A 23,800-nucleotide genomic window follows, 5' to 3' on the forward strand; every position below is an offset into this window, starting at 1 on the left:
GTCCCGAGACCTCAAGAATAAAAATGACTATTTCAAGTGTACCTGAGTAGTGATGTTGAGAGATGTTGAACATGTCTCGAGACAAGAATTCTCTATCTCGAGACACCTGAATATCAAACCTAAAAGTTCAAAATAGGTGTAACATCCCCATACCCGACCTGCTCGTCGAATATTGTTGGCATGCCATAGGATTGATAAAGTACAAGTTATTTCGACTATATGTTAGTGAACGTTGGGCTTATTTTCTTTCGGACGTTTCAATAAGTACTAGGCACAACTTTTACTTTGGTTATACCAATGAGTATTGGGTGCATTCTGTTCACTTCAGACATTCCAATGAGGCATTGGGTGCCAAATTGGTGTGATGGTTAGGATATGTGTATCTATTCGAGTCTGAGTCATTTTAATAAATGATATAAATTGTGAATTGGTTAAATGATACTCAAAATGATTTAATATTATGAAATTGTACCACATGTACATATATAAAATATATGATTATTGATAGCATGTGAAAGACCATGCGAATCGGTTAAACGATTATGAGGGCCGATTTGGAAAGTTAGCAAATGAATTGATTCGATATCGGAAATAAAAAATAGGATATGATTGGATGTGTTAAATTGAATAGAAATGTAAACACTAATAACATTGGTATGATATGTGCATCTAGTTTTTCTTAATTGAGGCAATGTATAGTTGTTTCCTTTTACATAACTTGTGTTCTTTGTGGTATATATACGTATTGGTATGTGATTGCAGATTATCATGAATTGTATATGTATTGCTTGATATTTGAATTTGAGATTGAATGTATGTAATGGATATAAACTTGTATTGTACTAACTTGAATCATGGAAATACCATTGAGCATTATAATTCAATGTATGTTTTGTTTTCCCATACGTAGGTATAAGTACATTTCAAGGTTCCAAGAAGTGATTCTAGTATCCAACAAGAGATTCTCGACTCAACAATGTTTGTATAATCTCTTTTTGGTTCATTATATGACATGTACCTAGGTTGGGTCGGTTTTGTATGTGGTATGAACCTGTTAACTTTGGAAGTTAGAATTGGTAATTTGGTAATGGCAAAAAGGAATAGTTGTATAGATGAATTTGGTATATTTGAAATGCATGAGATGTTGCAAATTTGAGGCCATATGTATATGCAAGTGATGGTCGTGATAAGTTTTATATTTATGATTGATCATACTTGAAAACTAACTATTATCACGATAAAGGCAAGCGCACCTATCGAACAGTAGTATAGCTTATAGCAAGACCGGAATGTCGAACCCACAGGAACTAAAAGTACTAGTATTAACCTTCTTTTTATTATCTAGCCTAAAAATAAAGGGATTTACTTTATCTGAACTAATTAACTAAACTAAGAATGCACAGGAAGTAAATTGGGGAAATACTTTTGGGAAAACTGATTGATTTAGACAATACCCAATGAAGAATCCACCTAGACTTCACTTGTTATTTGACTCTGAACTAGACGATTTATTCACTTGACTCGATCCGTAGAAATCCATAATTTATTATTATCTCTCTCAAAACTAACAACGTCTAACCCTAGGTTGATTAATTGAAATCTCTTTCTAATTAAAACCCCTAGTGTTGCATTAACTCGATCTATGAATTTCCTTATTAGGTTTGACCCTAATCCAGCAGATTTATGTCACCCTATGTCTAGGGGTGCAATCAAATGCGCTTAATTATGCTAGATCTACTCTTAGACAGTGACTTTTGCTCCTCTGAATAAGCACATCAATACTTTGAATCAATGTCCTGGAATATTAAAGCAAGAATTAAGAACACATAATTAAGAACAAATCAAGTATTTATTATATAATTTAGAAAATAGTAACAAGATCCGTCTTAGGTTTTATCCCCCTTAGGTATTTAGGGAATTTAGTTCATATGTGTAAAAGAAAACATCTTAGAAGAATAATAATAACAAAACATAAAGAAACCTAAAAACCCCTAAAGGAAATTGAAGGGAGATCTTCAGTCTTGAAGGAGAATCCGGCTTCTGAGATGAATCAATCAGCTTTCTTCGAGTAATTCCTTGCCTCCCACTCCGTGTGTTCCCTCTAGGTGCCTCACTCAGGTGTTTATATAGGCTTTAGAATGCTTTAAAACCCTCAAAAGTGGCTTTTTCCGAGTAGAACTAGACTTGGGCTCGACAGGGAGACGGCCATGTGCCACACCCGTGTGGGGTGGCTTAGGCCGTGTTAAAGTCTGCTAAATAGACACGGGCGTGTGGTCTACCCGTGTGAGGAAGTTCAGGCCGTGTTGATTTCCCACGTTGACCCATTTTCTCCGTTTTCGGCCCGTTCTCGCTCTTTTTACTCTCATATGCTCACCTAAGTATAAAACAAGAAATTAAAGGATTAAGAGCATCAAATTCCACAAATCTAATGATAATTCATCCAAAAATGTGCTAAGCATGGGATAAAAATATGTATAAATTACGACTTATCAAATACCCCACACTTAAGCGTTTGCTTGTCCTCAAGCAAAATCCTCAACTCATAATCAAAATAAATTCTTCTCAACTTATAATTCTCATCAATAATGTTTCAAAATAATCCACAAGCAGTCATACATTGAAAATTTAACTAAAAGAACATTAAGGTTTCAAATAGTCAAAGTTGAGCATTTTAATCATAAAATTATAGGCATCCCCCTTTATCTAAGTAATTATCTTTAATTTCAAATTGACATTGATTAATATCCTCACTAAAGGTTCACTCAAATCACTTAGTGTGTTTAAGGTTCAATGATTAAGCACTCATTAGCCAAACATGAAAAGTTATTACCATAAGCTTGCATGAAAATCAAATCTCCACCACATTGAATGAGATGATACACAAATCAAAAGGTCTTAAGCAAGGTTGTAATGGGGCTTGGGTTAAAGGTATGGATAAAGGCTGCAAAATAAGGTTAGAATCGAGATTAATTTAATAAATTACCAAACTTAGAAGGATGAAGCAAATTGCTAAATTACAAGAAAGTGTCAGAATTCGGCTATCTAAAGCAAATGATGAGAGCTTTTTCTCAATATAATAACTTTACTTAACCAAGCTCAATAAATAATTGTAACTATACGGTTTTTTTTTAAGAATAAGAACAAGTACAATGATGGAAAATACATAAAAAGAAATAATTCAGCAACTGGAATGAAAGAACAAAGTTAGGTAACTAATTAAATCAAATCTCGATAAAAATGAGTCAATGAAAAGGGAGAAATTCATAATGAATCAAAAAGGGTTAAATTGTGGGTTATTATTAAGGGTAAAATCAAGAAATAAAAGTTAAGGTCCAAAGGGGTTCACTAAGGGTCAATTATGTGGGTAGGCTTTTATGGGGTAAATGGGTTAAAACCTAAGTGCCTTTATCATTTTCGTATATAAAATCAAATGGGTGGTCTTGACATATATAATCGAAGCAAGTTCTAGAATAATGAATCAATGTTCACTCACTCATAACCAATAAAATTAGTGAGCAAGAAAGATATATGCTCTAAAAGGCTCAAAATCTCACGAAATATATGGGTATTTGATGTCAATCCTGTAAATTCAAAACTTCAAGATAATACCTCAATTCAGAGAAATAACCTAGCAATTTTAATTCTCAAAAGTCAACTTCTCATGCTTCATTCTTTAATGTCTTTAAAGTTTAAACAATCAATGCACAATTACCTATGATTTACTTCAAAAACATATCAATAAAAATCATAAATCAATCAGAATTCACTCTAATAATGATATGAGAAAATTATTGAGAACAAGATAAAAGTTCAGGGATTTCTGATAATTATATAAATAACCTCCCCATACTTAAGATGTACAATGTCCTCAATGTACAAAGATATATAATAATCATATAAGCATAATATCAAAAGAGAGGGATAGAAGCGAAACTTCCCTGAATTTTTGAATGAAATCCTTGGAATAGTGAAGGCTGGATTTATAGATATAGCCAATGAAAGGCCTGTTTCTGAGTTACTAATAAGAAAATAAACCCACTGTGGAAGAGAATTAAGGCTTATTCGATAATAACCATTAGGATAAACATAGTTCAAAATATAAAAGCATAAGTCTTCAAAAATAATTAAAAGAAAGATAAAATTAAAAATAATAAAATAAAATAAATAAATAGAGTGGAGAAAGAGAGAAGAACGAAGGAATGTGTAGGGAAGGGAGGACAAGAGAGAATATTTTGAAGCGTATGGAGGAAAATGGAGAAGAAATGGTGGGTTTTGGGGTGATGGTCGGAGCTTAAGTGACGATGGCGATGGAGAAAGCGGCGGATAGGGTTAGGGTATTGGGAAAGGGATGATGAATAGTGGGGATTTATATAGATATTGGGGCACATGGCCATGGGGCACGCCCGTGTGCCCTTATTTCAACCCGTGTGTTTCGTGATTTTCAAATTTGGGCGTGTCTGGAATTTGGCCCACACCCGTGTTCTTTGAGCGTGTTGGTGCACACGGTCGTGTCGCACAGCCGTATTCTGTTTCGTTCGCTTCTCCCATGCCCGTGTCTATATGCGCACGCCCATGTTATTTTGACAGTTTCGACCACGGGTGGTGGGCACGGACGTGTCGCACGTCATTGTTGATTTGGCAAGATTGCCTACGGCCATGTCGCACGGCCGTGGAAACTTATCGAATCCCGTGTTTTGAGAAAAATTTTGCTCTGTTTTTACACGGCCGTCTCGCCACCCGTGGTATGAGTACGGCCTAAGGAACGTCCGTGTGCTTGGTCGTGTGGATTTGGAAAACCTGTGTTCAAAGACTCAGTTAATGATTTAGATGTTAAAAACTAAAATTTAAAGAAATCAATACCATTAGTGCTCGGGTTACCTCCCGAGAATTGCTTATTTATAATCTAAGCTCGACTTACCTCGATTTTGCATAGTCATGGTGGTTTAAGGAGTTGACACTCCTCATTCCTGCTATCAATCTTATCAAAATAAAGTTTTAGACAAGAACTATTTACCTTAAAAGTGTCGAATTTGGAATGAGTTACCTCGACTGTACTGTATGGGAAAATGTTAAGTACCGTAAAAGGGATCGCTCCATTAGATTCAGAAGTGGTAATACGAGAGTCTGCTGCATCTAATAGTACTTTGTCTCCAACCTTAAGTTGATTTGATAAAACATTGAGTCCGTCATGGCGTGGTTTTGGTCTATTGTGTGTTCTCGGTTTCTGTGTCCGCCATTCATCTAGTTCATCGATCTGTAGCCTTTGTTCTTCATAGATGGGTCATTTGTTGTTACTTGAACATGACTTATATATGCTCTTCGAACGTGTTTCCTGCAAATAAGGTTGCACCATATGATAAGTATTAGTAGCATGATTTATACAACCACCCTCAATATTTGATGTGTTACTCGAATTACGAGCTTGAAGAGTGATTGTTTCATCACCCACACGAAGTGTGAGTTCACTTATACCAACATCAATAATAGTTTTAACAGTTGCTAAAAAGTGTCGTCCTAAAATCAAAGGCACGTCACTATCCTCTTCTATGTCTAGAACAACAAAATCAATTGGGAATATAAATTTATCAATTTTGACAAGTACGTCTTCAATGACACCCCTAGGAAATCTGATGGTTTTATCTGCTAGCTGAATGCTCAACCTAGTTTGTTTGGGTTTCCCAAGACCTAGTTGCTTGAACATTTTGTAGGGCATGACGTTAATGATCGCCCCTAAATTAGCCAATGTATTATTAACATCTAAGCTACCAATTAAATAAGGAATCGTAAAGCTCCCTGGATCATTCAATTTGTTGGGTAGCTTATTTTATAGAATGGCTGAACAAACTGCGCTTAACTCCACATGCGACGTCTCATCCAACTTCCATTTATTTGCTAAAAACTCCCTTAAAAATTTAACTGTATTCGGCATCTGCGAAAGAGTTTCAAAAAACGGTAAGTTAATATATAATTTCTTTAATAATTTAAGGAATTTACCAAATTGTTTGTCCGTGTGGTCTTTCCTTGTCACACTTGGATATGGCACACGAGGTTTATATTCTCTACTTATCAGTTTTTGTTCACTGTGGTCCACCTCATCCTTACCTTTACTTACCATAAGTCCTTGCCTCGAGTCTGGTTTAAGTTCAACTAACCCTTCATCATCTCGAATGGTAATCGCATTAAGCTGCTCCCTTGGGTTAGTTTTAGTATTAGTCGAAAAACTACCTTGTGGTCGGTCAGAAATCAATTTAGCAACCTGACCTATTTGAGTTTTGAGCCCTTAGATCGACGCTTGTTGATTCTTAAGTGCTGTTTTGGTATTCTGAAAATGAGCTTCTGACACCGAGATGAATTTCGTTAGCATCTCCTCAAAGTTCAGCTTCTTTTCCTGCTGGTAAGGTGGTTGTTGAAAACCTGGGGGATATAGTAGGCTTTGATTTCCTTGGCCACCTCACGAGAAGTTGGGATGGTTCCTCCAACCTGCATTATAAGTGTTACTGTATGGGTTATTTTGAGGTCTAGAATTATTATTACTTATATGTTGAACTTGTTCCTCCTCGGTGCTAGGGTTGAAGGATTGATATTCTGTGTGTACTCCTCCTCCATTTGAATAGCACCTTATCACTGGATGTACCTGAGTAGAACTATACAAACCGTCAATCTTTTTATTTAATAGTTCTACCTAGTTAGATAGCATAGTAACTGCGTCGAGGTTGAAAACACCAGCTGCTTTTGTCGGCGTTGTTCTCATGACTTGCCACTGATAGTTATTCAGTGACATCTCTTCAATAAATTCATAAGCCTCATCAGGTGTTTTGTTGTTTAAAGTTTCACCGGCGGCTGCATTGATGAGTTGTCTTGTTGAGGGGTTTACACCGTTGTAAAAAGTCTGAACCTACAGCCATAGAGGTAACCCATGGTGAGGGCACATTCTTAATAGGTCCTTGTATCTCTCTCATGCATCATACAGGGTTTCTAGATCCATCTGCATAAAAGAAGAGATATCATTCATTAGTTTAGCCATTTTAGCCGGCGGAAAATATTTTAGTAAAAAATTTTCTGTCATTTGTTCCCAAGTTGTGATTGACCTTGTGGTAACGAGTTCAACCATTGTTTAGCTTTGGTCCTCAATGAGAATGAAAACAACCGAAGGCGTATGGCATCGTCAGAAACGCCATTGATCTTAAAAGTGTCGCAGAACTCCAGAAAATTCGCCAAATAAGTGTTTGGATCCTCGTATTGCAAACCATCAAACTGAAGAAACTGTTGTATCATTTGAATCGTGTTAGGTTTCAGTTTAAAATTATTTGCAGCAATAATAGGTCTAACTATACTCGATTCAGCTCCTGTTAAAGTAGGTTTAGCATAATCATATATAGTACGAGGAGCAGGATTCTGATTTATTAGATCTGCGGCAACCACAGGAGGTAGCTGATTATTCTGATTTTCAGCCATCCCCTCAGTTGTAGTTTGACTATCGTTCTCTTGCCCTTCCTCTATATATCGTAGGCTTCGCCTTATTTCTCTTCGGTCTCTGCAAGCTGTGCTTTCGATCTCACTATCAAAAAGTAGAGGTCCTGACGGGTTTCTTCTAGTCATAAACTACAAAAACCTGCTAGAAGCAAATAAAATAAAATTTTAATAATTTAAGCAAAAATAAATTTAAATTGCAATAAAAATAAATGGCTAAAGTAATAAAAATTAAGTGTTCCTAATATCTTAGTCCCCGGCAACGGCGCCAAAAACTTGATGTTCGTGATAAGTTTTATATTTATAATTGATCGTATTTGAAAACTAACTATTATCACGATAAAGGCAACCACACCTATCGAACAGTAGTATAGCTTATAGCAAGACCGGAATGTCGAACCCATAGGAACTAAAAGTACTAGTATTAATCTTCTTTTTATTATCTAACCTAAAAATAAAGGGATTTGTTTTATCTAAACTAATTAACTAAACTAAGAATGCACGGGAAGTAAATTGGGGAAATACTTTTGGGAAAACTGATTGATTTAGACAATACCCAAGGAAGAATCCATTTAGACTTCACTTGTTATTTGACTCTGAACTAGACAATTTATTCACTTGACTCGATCCATAAAAGTCCCTAATTTATATTATTATTTCTCTCGAGACTAACAACTTCTAACCCTGGGTTGATTAATTGAAATCTATTTCTAATTAAAACCCCTAGTGTTGCATTAACTTGATCTATGAATTCCCTTATTAGGTTTGACCCTAATCTAGTAAATTTATGTCACCCTATGTCTAGGGGTGCAATCAACTCCGCTTAATTATGCTAGATCTACTCTTAAAGGGACTTTTGCTCCTCTGAATAAGTACATCAATACTTTGAATCAATATCCAGGAATATTAAAGTAAGAATTAAGAATACATAATTAAGAACAAATTAAGTATTTATCATATAATTCAGAAAATAGTAACAAGATCCGTCTTAGGTTTCATCCCCCTTATATATTTAGGGAATTTAGTTCATATGCGTGAAAGAAAACATCTTAGAAGAATAATAATAACAAAACATAAAGAAACCCAAAAACCCCTGAAGGAAATTGAAGGGAGATCTTCAGTCTTGAAGGAGAATCTGGATTCTGAGATGAATCAATCGGCTTTTTTTGAGTAATTCTTTGTCTCTCACTTCGTGTGTCCCCTTTAGGTGCGTCCTTCAGGTGTTTATATAGGCTTTAGAATGCTTCAAAACCCTCAAAAGTGGCCTTTTCCGAGTAGAACTAGACTTGGGCTCGATAGGGACACAGCCATGTGCCACGCCCGTGTGGGGTGGCTTAGGCCGTATTAAATTTGCTAAATAGACATGGGCATATGGTCTACCTGTGTGAGGAAGTCCAGGCAGTGTTGATTTCCCACGTTGACCTATTTTCTCCGTTTTTGGTGTTTCTCGCTATTTTTACTCTCCTATGCTCACAGATTAGGAGCATCAAATTCCACAAATCTAATGATAATTCATCCAAAAATGTGCTAAGCATGAGATAAAAATATGTATAAATTACGACTTATCAGCAAGTATGTCAAATGGTTAAATGGTTATCAACATGATATTTACTTGTATGTTTGACTGCAATGGTATAATGGAAGTAATGTTTATGCATAAGTTGTGTTAAATGCTTAGTAAAGAGTATTGAATTATGGAATTTCGCTTGGTTGAATGAATGAAAGTAATAACCTGTACAAATGAGTAGATGGAATAGGTACCAATTTAGACCATCTAGAAATAGACAATCACGTTGTGACATCGGACCCCTGTCATTGTGACGAGATCTTGTGAGTGAGTTACGACGAGGAACTCTTGAAGTCACGACATCAACCTAAAATTTTTAATTCTTTGAAATTTGGTCTTATTTCAATCTCGGGTTAACAAAAGAGCTTTCGTAAGCTCGTATAAGACTTGAAAATGGTTACTTATCATGCGATACGTATGTTTTACTTGTATTTGAATGCGTAATGGTTTTGAATTGAGTATAATTAATCATAGTTGCTTTAGTAAAGAATATGGCATCTTGTAGCTCAAATCTAGAGACTGGTCAAGTATCAGGGTGTTACAGTGTTCCTTTGGTAAGAACATGTTGAATAGACTTGTTGTATGTACTTGTTGGAGCAAGTTTGATATCAAACCCACGTTTGTGGCACTTTACCCGACGTCCAATCAATCTCTGAAGTGTTGTTGGCTTGAGCCTTATAACCGCATTTCCAGTGTGAAATTTTCCCTAAAATAGTTTTGCTTACTAAAAATTGTTATAACACACACTCAATTTTTAGTAATTTAAATGTTTTGCCAAAAAAATGTTCATAAACCCCACAATCACATTAAAAAATGCAACTCACTATAAATAGATTGAACTTGTATAGCATCATTTAAGCGTTCATTTCAATTTACTTAAAAATGAGGATAGTATATTGTCTTTATCTTTAACCATTATAATCTTCTATATGTGGTTTCGATCTTGAAGTCTTTTCAGTATAATGGACTCACATATTTTCTAGTTTTTTTTAATAGGTATCACATTATTTTTCTTTGTTTTATTTATATTGTAAACCCATGTTGAAAATTGACAGTGCATGAAAATGATAAACAATTTGTTGCTCAAACTTTTTGCTTGGCAATATGCAACAAACGATGTTACAGGTGGAGCAAAACTCCTAGCACTAACATTCTTCGTCTTTGGCATTTTTGGTAAAATGCTACAACAAACAAAGTTTTCCATAGCAAAACAAATAATGATAACATGAAACTCAAGAAAAGAAGCAAATAAACATAATTCGCTTAACATTGTCAAATGCCAATAACAAAATATGCCTCCAACTTCTCTTTATGACAAAACAAATTTCAACAAACACTTAATAATTAACAACCAATTTTTTTGACTAGGTAACTCCTTTTGCCTTATTTTCCTCTCACATTTTAGCAAATATGCAATGAGGGAAGGACTACAATATTGCCTTCTTTAGATTATTTATTTACTAAATGACCATGTTTATTCTTTTATTGATAAAGTTGACGTTGTGAATTGAGAAATTGAGCTCAACTTTAAACATTCAAGTGTTCTAGCCCTTTGTGTAACATCTAAAGTTGGAGCTAGGATAATTGTTTCAAAAGGGGTTTCAACAAGTTCTACAAACATTTCTTCTTTAGGACCAATTTTATCTACAAGTTGAGTGATGACATTGACATGCTTGACTATCTTTAGGTTATCAAAGAGCTTGAGGTTTTAAATAGGAGGCTCAAAATAATCTTCGTTAAGTTTGAATAAGGGATGCTCATTGTCTAAATGTGCATGGCCCGACAAGATTGGTAGGACTATGCAATGGGCATTTTGTTGGCCTTGCAATCTATAATGCACCAAATCCTTCCTAACAAACATGTTGGAGATATAAAAAAAAAAGCCACTATATTCCACAAGTAGCGCAATATTTGAATGCCAACCGACTCTTAAAGAAGTTTGAGTTTGAGCTCTAAAATTGTTTATTTAGGTTGATATAATAGTTATATGTGCTTTTATATACTCATATTATTTATATATTAAAAATACATAAAATAAAAATTATACTCATATATAACTTAAAATTAGAAATGATTAATGTGAACATCCATAAAGAAAATAAACAAACATTGCAAAATAGTTATAAATACTAATTTAATTTAAGAGAAATAATAACAATCAAATTTTTGAAACCAAGTCTTTTGTCGGTAAGGGTGAGTTTTGTTTAGTTGGATTGAATTTTTCTTTTTAAATTTTCAAACCGTCCATAATAATGTGGTTTGGTTCAATTTTCTTATTAATTTTGACAATTCGTATTATTTAGTAAAGTTTCAAAGTCTTTCTCATAAATATCTTTTTTTTAAATAACACTTATATTGTATTTTTTAAATGCTTTTGCATACACTTTTTAAGTTATTTTCACTATTTCAAATGTAAAATATTTGTCTACGTCATAAAAAAAATCAAAACAAATTCTAAATTAAATGAAAAAAAAATCACTTTGGTATCCACAACTTTTTAACTTATATTTTATAAATCGCCCAAACACCTCAATTTAGATTGACTTTGCTTAATTCTCAACCTTGAGAAATTGCTTCAAATCGAATTTCAAGTTTTAATGGGTTTATTGCAAAAACATAAAAATAAAAAGCTTAATTCAACAAGAGGCCCTTATATTATGCTCTTTGTTTTAGGCACCTAAACTTTTTTTTTTGTCGAACCGAATATCTAAAGTTGGAGCTAAGATAATTGTTTCAAAAGGGGTTTCAACAAGTTCTACAAACATTTCTTCTTTAGGATCAATTTTATCTACAAGTTGAGTGATGACATTGACATGCTTGACTATCTTTAGGTTATCAAAGAGCTTGAGGTTTTAAATAGGAGGCTCAAAATAATCTTCGTTAAGTTTGAATAAAGGATGCTCATTGTCTAAATGTGCATGGCCCGACAAGATTGGTAGGACTATGCAATGGGCATTTTGTTGGCCTTGCAATCTATAATGCACCAAATCCTTCCTAACAAACATGTTGGAGATATAAAAAAAAAAGCCACTATATTCCACAAGTAGTGCAATATTTGAATGCCAACCGAATATCTAAACTTTATTCCATAATCAAAGTTTCCCCCTATTGTTACACTCCTTTAAAAAAAGGTCAGAGCCAATTAGGAAGCGCCACGTTCATATGTTACTGAAAACTAATTAAATAAAAAAGTTATATTAATATTAAGTAAAATAAAAAATGGAGGAGAAAGTGAACTTAAATGGAGTGTCAACTGGATTGTTCCATCGACCTCTAAAGTCACGATTGGACTAGTGTTCCAAGAACCACACTATGAACATTTCGTAGATTAAAACGGAATCGATGATCAACCACATTTCCATGGTGAAAGTCTTAAGGAACATTCATATTGAGCTCACTGGCTTCGTTAAAACTATCTTGTCTAACCCTGATGCTTCATATGGTTGAGTAAATTTCGCTATAGTTGTTCTATGGTTGAGTTATGTTGTATTAGGGAGAGAAACGTAAGGGAGGTGTTTTTATTTTATTTAATATTAATATAATTATTATTTAATTATACTTTAATGATGTTGTGCTTCCTGATTGACTTTGACTTTTTTTTAATGGTAGGAGCCAACTCTAGTTATGGAATAAAGTTTAGATACCTAACTCAAACAAAGGAAATAGTTAAAGGGACTCTCGTTAAATTTAACCAAAAGAAAAAGAAAAAGAAATCCAAAAGCAATCTACATATTAGATGGGCTTTAATGTTCTGATGAGTTCCAAAAATTAGCGGTCTGGTCCTTCCTTACCAATCATTCAAAGACTGAAATAGGAATCAAAGCCCAAACCCAAAAATGTCGAGAGGAAAATAAACCTACGTCATGTAAATCAGCGACTATAAAAGGCTCACAGTTAGGGTTTTAATCGTTTCTACAGCTCAACGCCTCTCTCTCTCTCTCTCTTCAACAAGCCGGCGAGGGAAGGAAAACCAGAGAGGGTGAAAAATGCCAGCTGGTCACGGTCTCCGATCTCGGACCAGGGATCTGTTTTCCAGACCCTTCAGAAAGAAGGGTTACATCCCATTGTCCACTTATCTCAGGACCTACAAGATTGGTGACTATGTGGACGTCAAGGTAAATGGCGCCGTTCACAAGGGCATGCCCCACAAATTCTACCATGGCCGCACTGGTCGTGTCTGGAACGTCACCAAGCGCGCCATCGGCGTTGAGGTCAACAAGCAGGTACTGAAACAACGGTGATTTTAGTTTTTATTTGTGGGTTTTTCTTTGTTTGATGGACTTTCGGTGTATGAATCGTTTTGGGGGTTTTCAGTTTCATTTTGCTTTATGTATTATGTTTATTTGTATTTTTGGGTCTCCATTTCATTGTTAAATGATTCATCCTACTAAGTCCCGATATAGTATGTAAAGATGTAGCTAATTTAGCAGATTATGTGCAATAAGTTTCTTGTTTCTGAATGCTGTTTGCTGATGTTTTCTATGTGGTTGGAATTGTTTATTCTGATTATCAGATTGGATTTGTTTATCCACTTATAGTAATCTGTTCGGTATGTATATTATGAAAATCCATTTTGAAATATGGTGTGCTGCTATTTCAAAGTTAGATTTCCTTGTGTACGTTACTACTTTCAGCAATAGTGTAGCCCCTTTGTCATGTTGGAGTTGCTGTTGAAGGGGAAAAAAATATGTATAATCACTCTTTTGGGATGAGCGTAGTTTATATATTTCAATAAGTCGACTTATCATGTTGATTAAATGGGACGCAACACCCCAGCGTTTCAGCGGTGATCATGTGAACAATATTGCAATCTTCACTTGTTGCTATCGGGCCTTTTTATATTCTTTTCCCGGCTGATTTTTTCAAGCTTGTGCACTGTATGGGGGGTTGGAAATTTGTGTAATTGTTGTATTAATATGCTTCCGGATTTCAGGTGGGTAACCGGATTATCAGGAAGAGGATTCATGTCAGAGTGGAGCATGTTCAGCCTTCAAGGTGCACTGAGGAATTCAAACTGAGGAAGATAAAGAATGATCAGCTCAAGGCAGAGGCCAAGGCAAAGGGTGAGGTGATTAGCACAAAGAGGCAGCCTGAGGGCCCAAAACCTGGTTTCATGGTCGAGGGTGCAATGTTGGAAACGGTTACTCCCATTCCATATGATGTTGTTAATGATCTCAAGGGTGGCTACTAGATCTACTCTGTTTTTTGGTTTATTCTTGGCATAACTTAAGTAAGCTTTGTTAGTTATCTTGGATGTGTTGCTTACGTTTTGTAGTTTATTTTGAAGAGTTACTGCTTCTGCAAAGATTTTAATCTTATCAATCATTTTATTTTAGAGATAAAGTTGCCTAATGAAGTATATTTTGTATGTTTGTTTCTCTTTTCTATATTCTTCAAATTGATAGCTTTTGGTTTGGTATCACTATGCTTTCCATGCATATCCAAATATTTGGTATTATTGTGCATATACAAATATTGATTTTTTTCCCTTTTAACATTTCTTTATAACAAATTTTGAAGTAACAACTGATCTGTTCCTCTTAGCATGTTTTTAAGATAGTGACTTTATGCAAATAGGATTATGTTGTTGCATGTATCTTGACTCTTGAATAAAATGGTTTTTTTGCTATATTATTTTTCTTCAAGTTTTTTGCTTTGTTGTGAGAATGTAATAAGATGCTTTTTACATTAATTTTTATTCTCCCATTATGCTTTAAATGTCTTTTATCTTTTTTTATTTTTATAAATGTTTAAATTAGTATTTTGTTTTAATTGGTTTTTTTATATACCAACAAGGAAAAAGAGTTTCAATTTGCATATACATGTGATTTGAATGATTTTTTTAATGTTTGCGCAAATGAATTGATGCTCATGCATGTATACTTATTGATATGATGTTTAATGCATAACATTGGTGGGTTTGGATGCATTGAATTTCATGAATGTATTGAAAGAATAGATACGCTATTTGCAAGTAAAGTTGAGCGGTACCAGAAGCAGTGTCAACTGCTTCACGCATAAATGATGAATAATGTACAACATAGTGATATGTTTACATAGTTTGATTTATCCACGTCAACATGATGTTGCCCATAGAGAGTATCCACTAATTTAATACCTCGAACAAAAAGTGATTATAAGTTCTAATACTCACTAGATTAGAGTCATACTTTTGCACTTAAGATCTAGTTCACTCACTTCTAAATTTTCAAGTAAAATCTGACATTTAATGCATTTCAAAAAAAACAAAAAAAAGCTCCTTGATGAACAAAAATAAGTGCTCTTAGACCACCTATACAAGTTAGAGGTGCTCATGGGCTAGGTCGAGCTTAAACAAAATTTTAGACTCCTTTGCTAGGTTTGTATAAAAAAATAGTCTTAAAATTCCAAATCTGGCCCATATAAAATGTTAAAACTTGGGTTGAGCCCAAATACTGTCAAACTCGAGCTTAACCCAAATTTTAGAGGTCGATACTCAGCTTCAGCTCGTTCGAACATCGAGCTTGGCTTGAACTATAATCGGGCTACTCAATTTCGAGCTTGATTAAGCTCGTTTATCAATTTTTGTTCTTGAGGTTGATTCGATAATTAAACTTAGAGTTAATAATATATATTAGAGATAATAAAGTAATTTAATAATATAAATAACAAAACTTGATAAGGCTCATGAGCTGTTTGAGTCAAGTATTTCTAAACTCAAATTTAGCTCAAACTTAGCTTAATACTTACTGAATTGTGTTCGATTTTATTTTAAAATCAAACTTGAGTAACTTGCGAACAGTAATATTTCATTTACACCCCTACTCAACCTAACTTGCCGTACTTGAATAACTTTTCTTAATGAATTTCAGGTTTTAATGGGTCTATTGCAAAAACAAGACAAAAATCCAAAACGAGAAATCTACATATTAGATGGGCTTTTATGCCCGGATGAGCTCCTACAATGGCGGATCTGATCCTTCGTTCTCAATCATTCAAAGAATGAAATAGGAATCAAAGCCCAAACCCAAAAATGTCGAGAGAAAGATAAACCTGACCAAAAAAGCGACTATAAAATGATCATAGTTAGGGTTTTAATCGTCCCTACAGCTCAACGCCTCTATCTCTATCTTCTACAAGCCGGCGAGGAAAGGAAAACCTGAGAGGGTGAAAAATGCCAGCTGGTCACGGTCTCCGATCTCGGACTAGGGATCTGTTTTCCAGACCCTTCAGAAAGAAGGGTTACATCCCATTGTCCACTTACCTCAGGACCTACAAGATCGGTGACTATGTTGACGTCAAGGTAAATGGTGCCGTTCACAAGGGTATGCCCCACAAGTTCTACCATGGCCGCACTGGTCGTGTCTGGAACGTTACCAAGCGCGCCATCGGCGTTGAGGTCAACAAGCAGGTACTGTTTTGGGGGTTTTGGTGTACGAATCGTTTTGGGGGTTTTCAGTTTCATTTTTGCTTGATGTATTATGTTTATTTGTACTTTGGGTTTCGATTTCACTACGATTTATCCAACTAAGTCCCAATACAGCATTTTATGTGCAATAAGTTTCATGTTTCTGAATGTTGTTTGCTGATATTTGCTATGTGGTTGAAATTGTTTATATTGATTATACGATTGGATTTGTTTCTCCACTTATAGTAGTCTGTTCGGTATTTATATTATGAAAATCCATTTAGAAATATGCCGTGCTCCTATCTCGAAGTTAGATTTCCTTGTATACATGATGTAATTAGTGTGAATGCTGTTCGCCTGCCTTTCAGCACTAGTGCAGCACCTTTTTGATGTTGGAGTTGCCACTGAAGGGGAATATATATAGAATCACTCTTTTTGGATGAGCTTAATTTGTATATTTCAATAAGATGATTTATCATGTTGATTAAATGTGATGCACACCCCAGCGTTTCAGGGGTGATCATGTGAACAATATTGCTATCCTTTCACTTTTTGCTATAGGGCTTTTTTATATTCTTTTCCTGGCTGAGTTTTCAAGCTTGTGCTTTGTATGGGAAATTGGCAAGCGGTGTAATTGTTGTATTAATATGCTTGCCGTTTTCAGGTTGGTAACCGGATTATAAGGAAGAGGATTCATGTCAGAGTGGAGCATGTTCAACCTTCAAGGTGCACTGAGGAATTCAAGCTGAGGAAGCTGAAAAATGATCAGCTTAAGGCAGAGGCCAAGGCCAGGGGTGAGGTGATTAGCACAAAGAGGCAGCCTGAGGGCCCAAAACCTGGTTTCATGGTCGAGGGTGCGATGTTGGAAACTGTTACTCCCATTCCATACGATGTTGTTAATGATCTCAAGGGTGGCTACTAGTTCTACTCTGTTTTTTTTGTCTTGCTGTTTTTGGTTTACCCTTTGCATAACTTAAGTAAGCCTCGATAGTTATTTTGGATGTGTTGTTTTCTATTTGTAGTTCATTTGAAGAATTACTGCTTTTGAAAAGATTTTAATCTTATCAATCATTTTAATTTAGTGATAAAAGGAATTCCATCAATTGTTTTTGCATTTTATAAGTACGTGATTGAATGACGTAATTAACCAAAAAAATCCTTGGTTTTGTTGCACACTTTTACCACCATCTCACGTTCCAGCCCATCAAGCAATATTTCCACACATGGCGCATTCTGTGAGTATTTTTCACATTTAATGGCGGAGTGAACGCACTATTTTTGTTTGCTTTATATTATATTTTTTGTTATTTATGTTTGAAAACTTGTGTTCTTATTTTATTAAGAAGTGATTATTTTTTTTTGTCTCCTTTTGCTTTTCGTTTTTGACTAAAAAATAACAATTGTCATATTTGTTGAATCTGAGCGTTTAGAGGATCAGCAGTCTCATAGATATTAATTACTGCTCCTTCTACATTGACTGCTTCCCAGAAGCCATAACTTGGCTGGAAACAAGGTCAATGTCAGTTATGCGAATTTTGTTATCTTCTTTATCATCTGAGGAGGCTTCTTTCTTATGTGCTCCATTCGAAGTCTCTTGCAATAACTCATTTGTCTCTTGTAACTTGAGCTTTTCTTCAGTAGTAGAAGAGGCTCGATGATCTCCTGATCCATTTGCATCTTGTGATAATCTATCACTTGCTAACTGAGATGCAAAACGAGTCATGTACTGCCACCATCACCGTTGCAGAAGTTCTCCATACTCCTTCCTTACTATGGAGATAGATGGGCCTTTTGTTACAATCTGAAACTAAAGATGCAAACTTCTCAACCTGTTTTATTGAAGGTGCAGTTCCAACCTCTACTGGAAATCTTATAAATTCAACTTTCCCAGGTGAGATAGCATCATTCATGGCTGCTTGATAAAAGTTTAATAGTCTCAGCTCTTAGATCAACAATGGTTTTAAATCCTCTGTCAACGAACCATGTCAGACCTTCCTCTGTCACTTGACCACCCATCCAAAAGGCTTTCTGACAATCTTTAGACTCTATCTCTTCTTTGGAGGTGGACAAACAAACAGACTGCCAATTTGCAAACAATGTATGGCATGGATGGTCATCCTTGCGAGGAAAACCTAAATCATAACAAGCATTTTTCAACCTTCGCAACCTCCTCCAGACATGCAGGCTTCGAGAATCATCAGGTGTCAAACAATAGTTTTTAAGTAAAAATGGAAAAGAAAAAAAGAAAAAGAAAAAGAAAAGAGACGAATAATTTTTCTCTTCCAGTTCAAGGTGTAATTAATTTAACAATTTTAATTAATTAAATTTATTTAATTAAAAATCTATTCTCATTCTAGCCGTACATTTAAGTTAGTATTTAAAACGCATTTGAATTGTCATTAGAGAGGTACGGAGTTTAACGATAAAGTGACAACATCATAACAAAACGATAATATAAATTATTAAAATATATCATTTTAAACAAAAATGACTATTTTTATAATTTATCTTTTAATGGCGAGCCTTGACATTACCTTTGGTATTGGTTCATCTCCGCATTACTCTCCAAGATAGGCTTCAAGGTACTTCGATGGCTACTAAACTTGTACCAGGAAGTCAGAAATGAAAATCCACCTCTGCATAATTGTCGAACGTTTATATAATTTTTGCTCTCTAAATGCGTATTATTCCTAGTATTGTCTAGCATCGCTGTTAGCATCATAAAGTCCTTCTGATAGATCCCGCTAGCAACAAGGAATAATATGTAAAGCTCATCTGAAGACATCAACTGAAGTTTCTTCCCCCTTTTGGCCACAGTACAGAAAGTAAGTCACCATTGCCCACCAAGAGGTCCCATTAATTAACCTTGTGTAACTCTGCAAGGATTGAGAACCTCCACAAAGAAAGGATGCAATGGCAAAAGAAAACCGCCTCAAACACATATAACGGTAACAAAAGTTATGGCTAATCATCTCCTATCAAACCCACTTAATTTATACAGTACTTCATTTTGGGAATTGCAAACTGAGTAGATGCCACTTATCCTCCACGGTTGTATTGTATTTAAATTTACCACTTTTAATAAGAACATCATAAAATCTTTTAAATGTTATAATTTTTAAATGATAATTTAAAAACGACAAAAGAAACAAGAAAACACGTATTAATGTATCAAAATAACCTTATAAAAGTATCACATGTATCATCAAATAACTCATGAAAATAACATTTATAATATAAAGTACTTGAAAGATGACAAAAATACTCTTCCGTGGCAAAATTCTCATTTGACCCCTTTTTTCCTCTTAGCACAATTTCTTTACAACAATTAAACATTTATGAACTTAAATATCTTTTAATAATAATCCTAAGTTGGGAAAATTATACATTTACCTTTTTTTTTGAGTAAAAATAAAAAATTTAGAATTTAATCCTTTTACTTTTAAATCTTTTCTAATTTAGTTCAAAAATGCCTTTCTTCGTACCAATACATATTCCAAATTATCCCCGTGCCAAGTAATCATTATAATTCACATTTCTCATTGAGTCAAATTTGCATTTAATTTTTTTTCCATATTTTCCCATCCACAATTCTTTTTTATTGCTTTCTATCTCCAATATCAATTTCACTTTCATAAAAATTCTTCAACTGACACATTTTCTAAAATTTCTCGAAATTTTCTTATATTCGATCCTAGAATAGTGTCAAGTGTCAAAATTTTAGTGTAAAGTTTATTATATAAAACAATCTGTTTTAGAAATTAAATAATTAATTACATGACAAGTTAAAAAATTTTAAGAATTAGGCGCCCCATAAAATTATTTTCAATTTTTTTAAAGAATTGGATTTTAAATATTATATTAAAATAGAAAATGTATTTTAAGAAGTATTCTATTTTATTTCGATGGTCTTCCATTACAAAACAGAGGCAAATGGCAGTACTTGTGCCTCGTATCTTTTCACTTAAGGAATGCTTAAAAAAAGAGAAAGCTATGAGATTCCTCAAATAAACAGGAAATATAGCTGATATTTCAAGTACTAGATTGCATTGCTGCAGAAAATACATTCCCAGAATCCATTATTATATATGGAAGTTTATTAAAACAGGGAAGGAATAAACTTGGCCTCAAATCAAGGAATTATTGAAGAAGATCCCAAAACTTTCAGTCAAGATTTGATTTACTTTGATTCCCTACAGAACATGTCCTGTCCCAATCTACCTTATAAATTACCAACCACCATTTTCATTTCTTCCATGCCCAAACATCTTGGATTTCAGACAATGTCGAAGCTCTCCTTCAGATTGTTCTTTGCCATCCTCCTTATTTCCTCAGGTCTTTTATTCGTTTCATAGTTAGGTTTCTGTGTCACCTTTTATTTACTAATCTCATGTAATTTTGGTGCAGTTTGTATGATGATGCATGAAGTCCATGGACAAGAAATGTGCCATGGACGAATCCCTGGTGATGGTTCTTGTGACGCTGGAACTTGCAGCAGCCAATGTGGTCAATCCTTCCCAGGAAGCCAGGGAAGTTGCGTTCAGACATTTATCAATCGTTTCACTTGTCAGTGTACCTGGCCTTGCAGTTAGTGAAACAGTCACCAAACCTTGTTCATCTTCCTCATTTCTCTGCTTTATGTAATAAATATAGCTTTCGTTTTGAAGTTTGAACCAATATATCAGCTATTTTGTATCTACACCTTCTGGGGTTTGGATTAAATTAAGTTTATTGCTGTTTCCTCTGAATTTTCAATATCATATGTGCAAAGGACACTTCCCACTCACCACTGCATACCACCATAATTCTCCTTGCCAGTGCTTGATTGTTAGATTCATGGGCATTCGCACTTAGCATTTGTACCACACCTTTGTTGTCAGTTTCCACAATTACCTGCCCATCTCCTATGTGAAGTGTAAACCGTCTAGAATAGCCCGCATTTTAGCATTCTCCACGTTGGTGCAGCCAGCCGTTGCTCCTACTCAACCCCATCACCTGTACGATCTCTCTGAAGCCCTCTGGGAGTTTGGAATTGAAATGCAACATCTGCATTTAATTTGGTCCATCCCATCCTCGGCACTCCCCACGTAACTTGTATTCACTGTCCATTTTTTTAATTTAATCTTTTGCCACAAATAGATATCCACATTAAATTTTATAGAGTCAAATAATATTTGAATTTGAATATTAAAATTATTATTTGACTGTGGATATCCGAATCTATTAATTAGAAAATATTTACTTCCAATATTTGGTATTGTTATGGAACATTTAGTTTGTTTGAAATTCTTATATTTAAGTTGTTTTATTTAAATTGTTGTGAAATTATCATATTTAATATGTGTGAATTGATATTTATGTACATTTGTTAATTTACATTTATTTATTTAACTATAAATAAATTTTATTTAAAATAATTTTTTGTTTGATTTTTTATTATCTCACAAATTCATACTTAGATTTTTGCGGGTGTAAATATCTGACATATGATTTAAAAATGTTAAATTCAGATTTTTTTTTTTAGGTTGTTATGAAACTTTTAATTTGTTAGGTATGTTTAAATTGTTGTGAAATTGTCAAATTTAATTTGTTTGTTAATTTGTATTTATTTATTGTTAATCATAAATGAAATTTATAAGATTATTTTTTGTTTGATTTTATATTATTTCGTAGATTTAGATTTGAATTTTTACTAATTCAAATATCTAACAAATAATAATATTTAAATCGGATTTAGATTTGGATAGTAATATACGTTAATTCTAAATTTTTGGCAACTTTACATATTCCAATTCAAATAATCCAAAAAAACACAGATATTTGACTTGCTGTTATTCCTAAATGTTTTGTGCCCATGATACAAAATTATTTCCTCTAAACTATAATGTTCCTTCTTAAAATGGGAAGGTTACATTGTTTCCATGATCTCTAACATCCAATAGCAAAAAGGATTCCTAATCGGTGTTTTTTAAGACAATACTACTTTCATTAAGAACATTATCCACTAGCCATTCCTTCATACGAAGTGAAAAGAACGTGGATGCATTTGAAGGGTGAACCAACTGCCTTTAAAATGTTTTTGCAACATGATAGTCTCTAAGTGTATACAATGATGTTTGAAAAGGAGCACTACAAAGTTTGCAATTTGGATCATCTGTCATCCTTCGATGGCTTCTTCCAACATTAGTCAACAGCCTCTCATGCAACATGATCCATAGAAAGTGTTGTACTTGTTGCAAACCCACAAACTTTCATGTCACCTCCCAAATGTCGTCCTTTTGATATTGATCCACGTGAGATACAAAGTTATGAGCTTCAGAAGTTGAAAACTAACAATTCCTAACCCATTTCCATAGACATCTATCAGGTCCAATATGGCACCTCTTAAAGGTTTCTTTCCCTAAGCTTTCTCTCGTCTATCTTTCGCTCAAGGGGCTAGGTTTGTTTATTTCTTTGCAACAAGGTTCTTAAACTACAAACTATTTAAGTTGTACATGTCTCACTACTTGCTTTATACATCTATTTCTGAGGCAATTTGCATGGTTGTTTCAACTAGATTAGATGAATTGATCAGATTGGTTGGGCCAAGATTTGGTTAGGGTACTGGTTTGAAGACAGGTATCAGATTGATTGACCTAGAAATCAGTATGGACCGATTGAACCAGATTTTATTTTTTATTTTTATGAATTTCTAGTGATTTATTTAATTCAATCGATTGAACCAGTTGGACCAATTAACAAATTGTCTGACCAGTGTTTTGAAAACCTTGGCAATTTGGCTTCATTAGAGGTAGGCACTCAAGGATCCCTTGGTTCTAAACCTGGCTTAGAATGTATGCCCATGAAGCATTTAGCGTAATGTAGTTGTTAGACTTGTTGTATAGACCCTATCTCCTTGCATTGTATGGTTCGTAGCGAGCTCCATCATTCCTTGCGAATCAGGAGAGTGAAAGTGAAGTTGACTCCCCAAGTTTGCTCACAAACTAGGATGTTCTCTTTGTTGTTCTCTGGTGGAAGGTCATCCTCGCCCCAAGCATTCAATCCTTTGGTGATATGAAATTGAGTATCATGTAAAAGAATTTCGCATTGGATAAGTTCATTTATGCTATCTCAACGTATCTGTAGGTTTTCTCGTAAAGATTTAACCAAATGTTGATGTTTGTTCTCTGTGATAGAGTACTTCAAATGGGCATGACTAACACCAGTTATGTACATACCAATTGCCTTCTAGTTTTTCAAATCATTAGTCTCATTGGTTTCCATATTAAAGCATTTAGTATTGTCTCACAAAGGCTTGTTATTTCTTTGCTAAACGAAAATGAGGCTTGTAGTTATTTGGAGCATTTTGTTTGGAATACGTGAAAACACCCTAGATT

At 34.4% G+C, this 23,800-nt stretch overlaps 2 protein-coding genes, 1 long non-coding RNA gene and 1 other non-coding gene across 4 annotated transcripts; all 4 read left to right on the forward strand.

The window, feature by feature from the left end:
- The first annotated feature begins 6,911 nt into the window (after positions 1 to 6,911).
- LOC121207276 (small nucleolar RNA R71) lies at positions 6,912 to 7,018 on the forward strand. The gene has a single exon (XR_005902367.1). It is a non-coding gene; the product is annotated as a small nucleolar RNA R71 (small nucleolar RNA).
- A 5,782-nt stretch (positions 7,019 to 12,800) lies between these two features.
- On the forward strand, positions 12,801 to 14,372 carry LOC107889489 (60S ribosomal protein L21-1). The gene is made up of 2 exons (XM_016813929.2): positions 12,801 to 13,260; positions 13,971 to 14,372. The coding sequence occupies exons 1-2, from the start codon at positions 13,024 to 13,026 to the stop codon at positions 14,226 to 14,228; spliced, it is 495 nt and encodes a 164-aa protein (XP_016669418.1). The 5' UTR covers positions 12,801 to 13,023; the 3' UTR covers positions 14,229 to 14,372.
- A 1,616-nt stretch (positions 14,373 to 15,988) lies between these two features.
- Positions 15,989 to 17,527, forward strand: LOC107889487 (60S ribosomal protein L21-1). Its single transcript, XM_016813928.2, has 2 exons — positions 15,989 to 16,427; positions 17,089 to 17,527. The coding sequence occupies exons 1-2, from the start codon at positions 16,191 to 16,193 to the stop codon at positions 17,344 to 17,346; spliced, it is 495 nt and encodes a 164-aa protein (XP_016669417.2). The 5' UTR covers positions 15,989 to 16,190; the 3' UTR covers positions 17,347 to 17,527.
- A 3,011-nt stretch (positions 17,528 to 20,538) lies between these two features.
- Positions 20,539 to 21,165, forward strand: LOC107890333 (uncharacterized). The gene is made up of 2 exons (XR_001681921.2): positions 20,539 to 20,759; positions 20,832 to 21,165. It is a non-coding gene; the product is annotated as an uncharacterized lncRNA (long non-coding RNA).
- Positions 21,166 to 23,800: the final 2,635 nt, after the last annotated feature.

Source organism: Gossypium hirsutum, chromosome A09, assembly GCF_007990345.1.
Source record: "Gossypium hirsutum isolate 1008001.06 chromosome A09, Gossypium_hirsutum_v2.1, whole genome shotgun sequence".
Lineage (NCBI taxonomy): Eukaryota > Viridiplantae > Streptophyta > Magnoliopsida > Malvales > Malvaceae > Gossypium > Gossypium hirsutum.

Bases quoted from the DNA above. Each gene is read 5' to 3' on its own strand.
- LOC107889489 (XM_016813929.2), top strand. From the start codon at position 13,024: ATGCCAGCTGGTCACGGTCTCCGATCTCGGACCAGGGATCTGTTTTCC. The intron at 13,261-13,970 runs GTACTGAAACAA...TCCGGATTTCAG, and splicing joins GCGTTGAGGTCAACAAGCAG to GTGGGTAACCGGATTATCAG.
- LOC107889487 (XM_016813928.2), top strand. From the start codon at position 16,191: ATGCCAGCTGGTCACGGTCTCCGATCTCGGACTAGGGATCTGTTTTCC. The intron at 16,428-17,088 runs GTACTGTTTTGG...TGCCGTTTTCAG, and splicing joins GCGTTGAGGTCAACAAGCAG to GTTGGTAACCGGATTATAAG.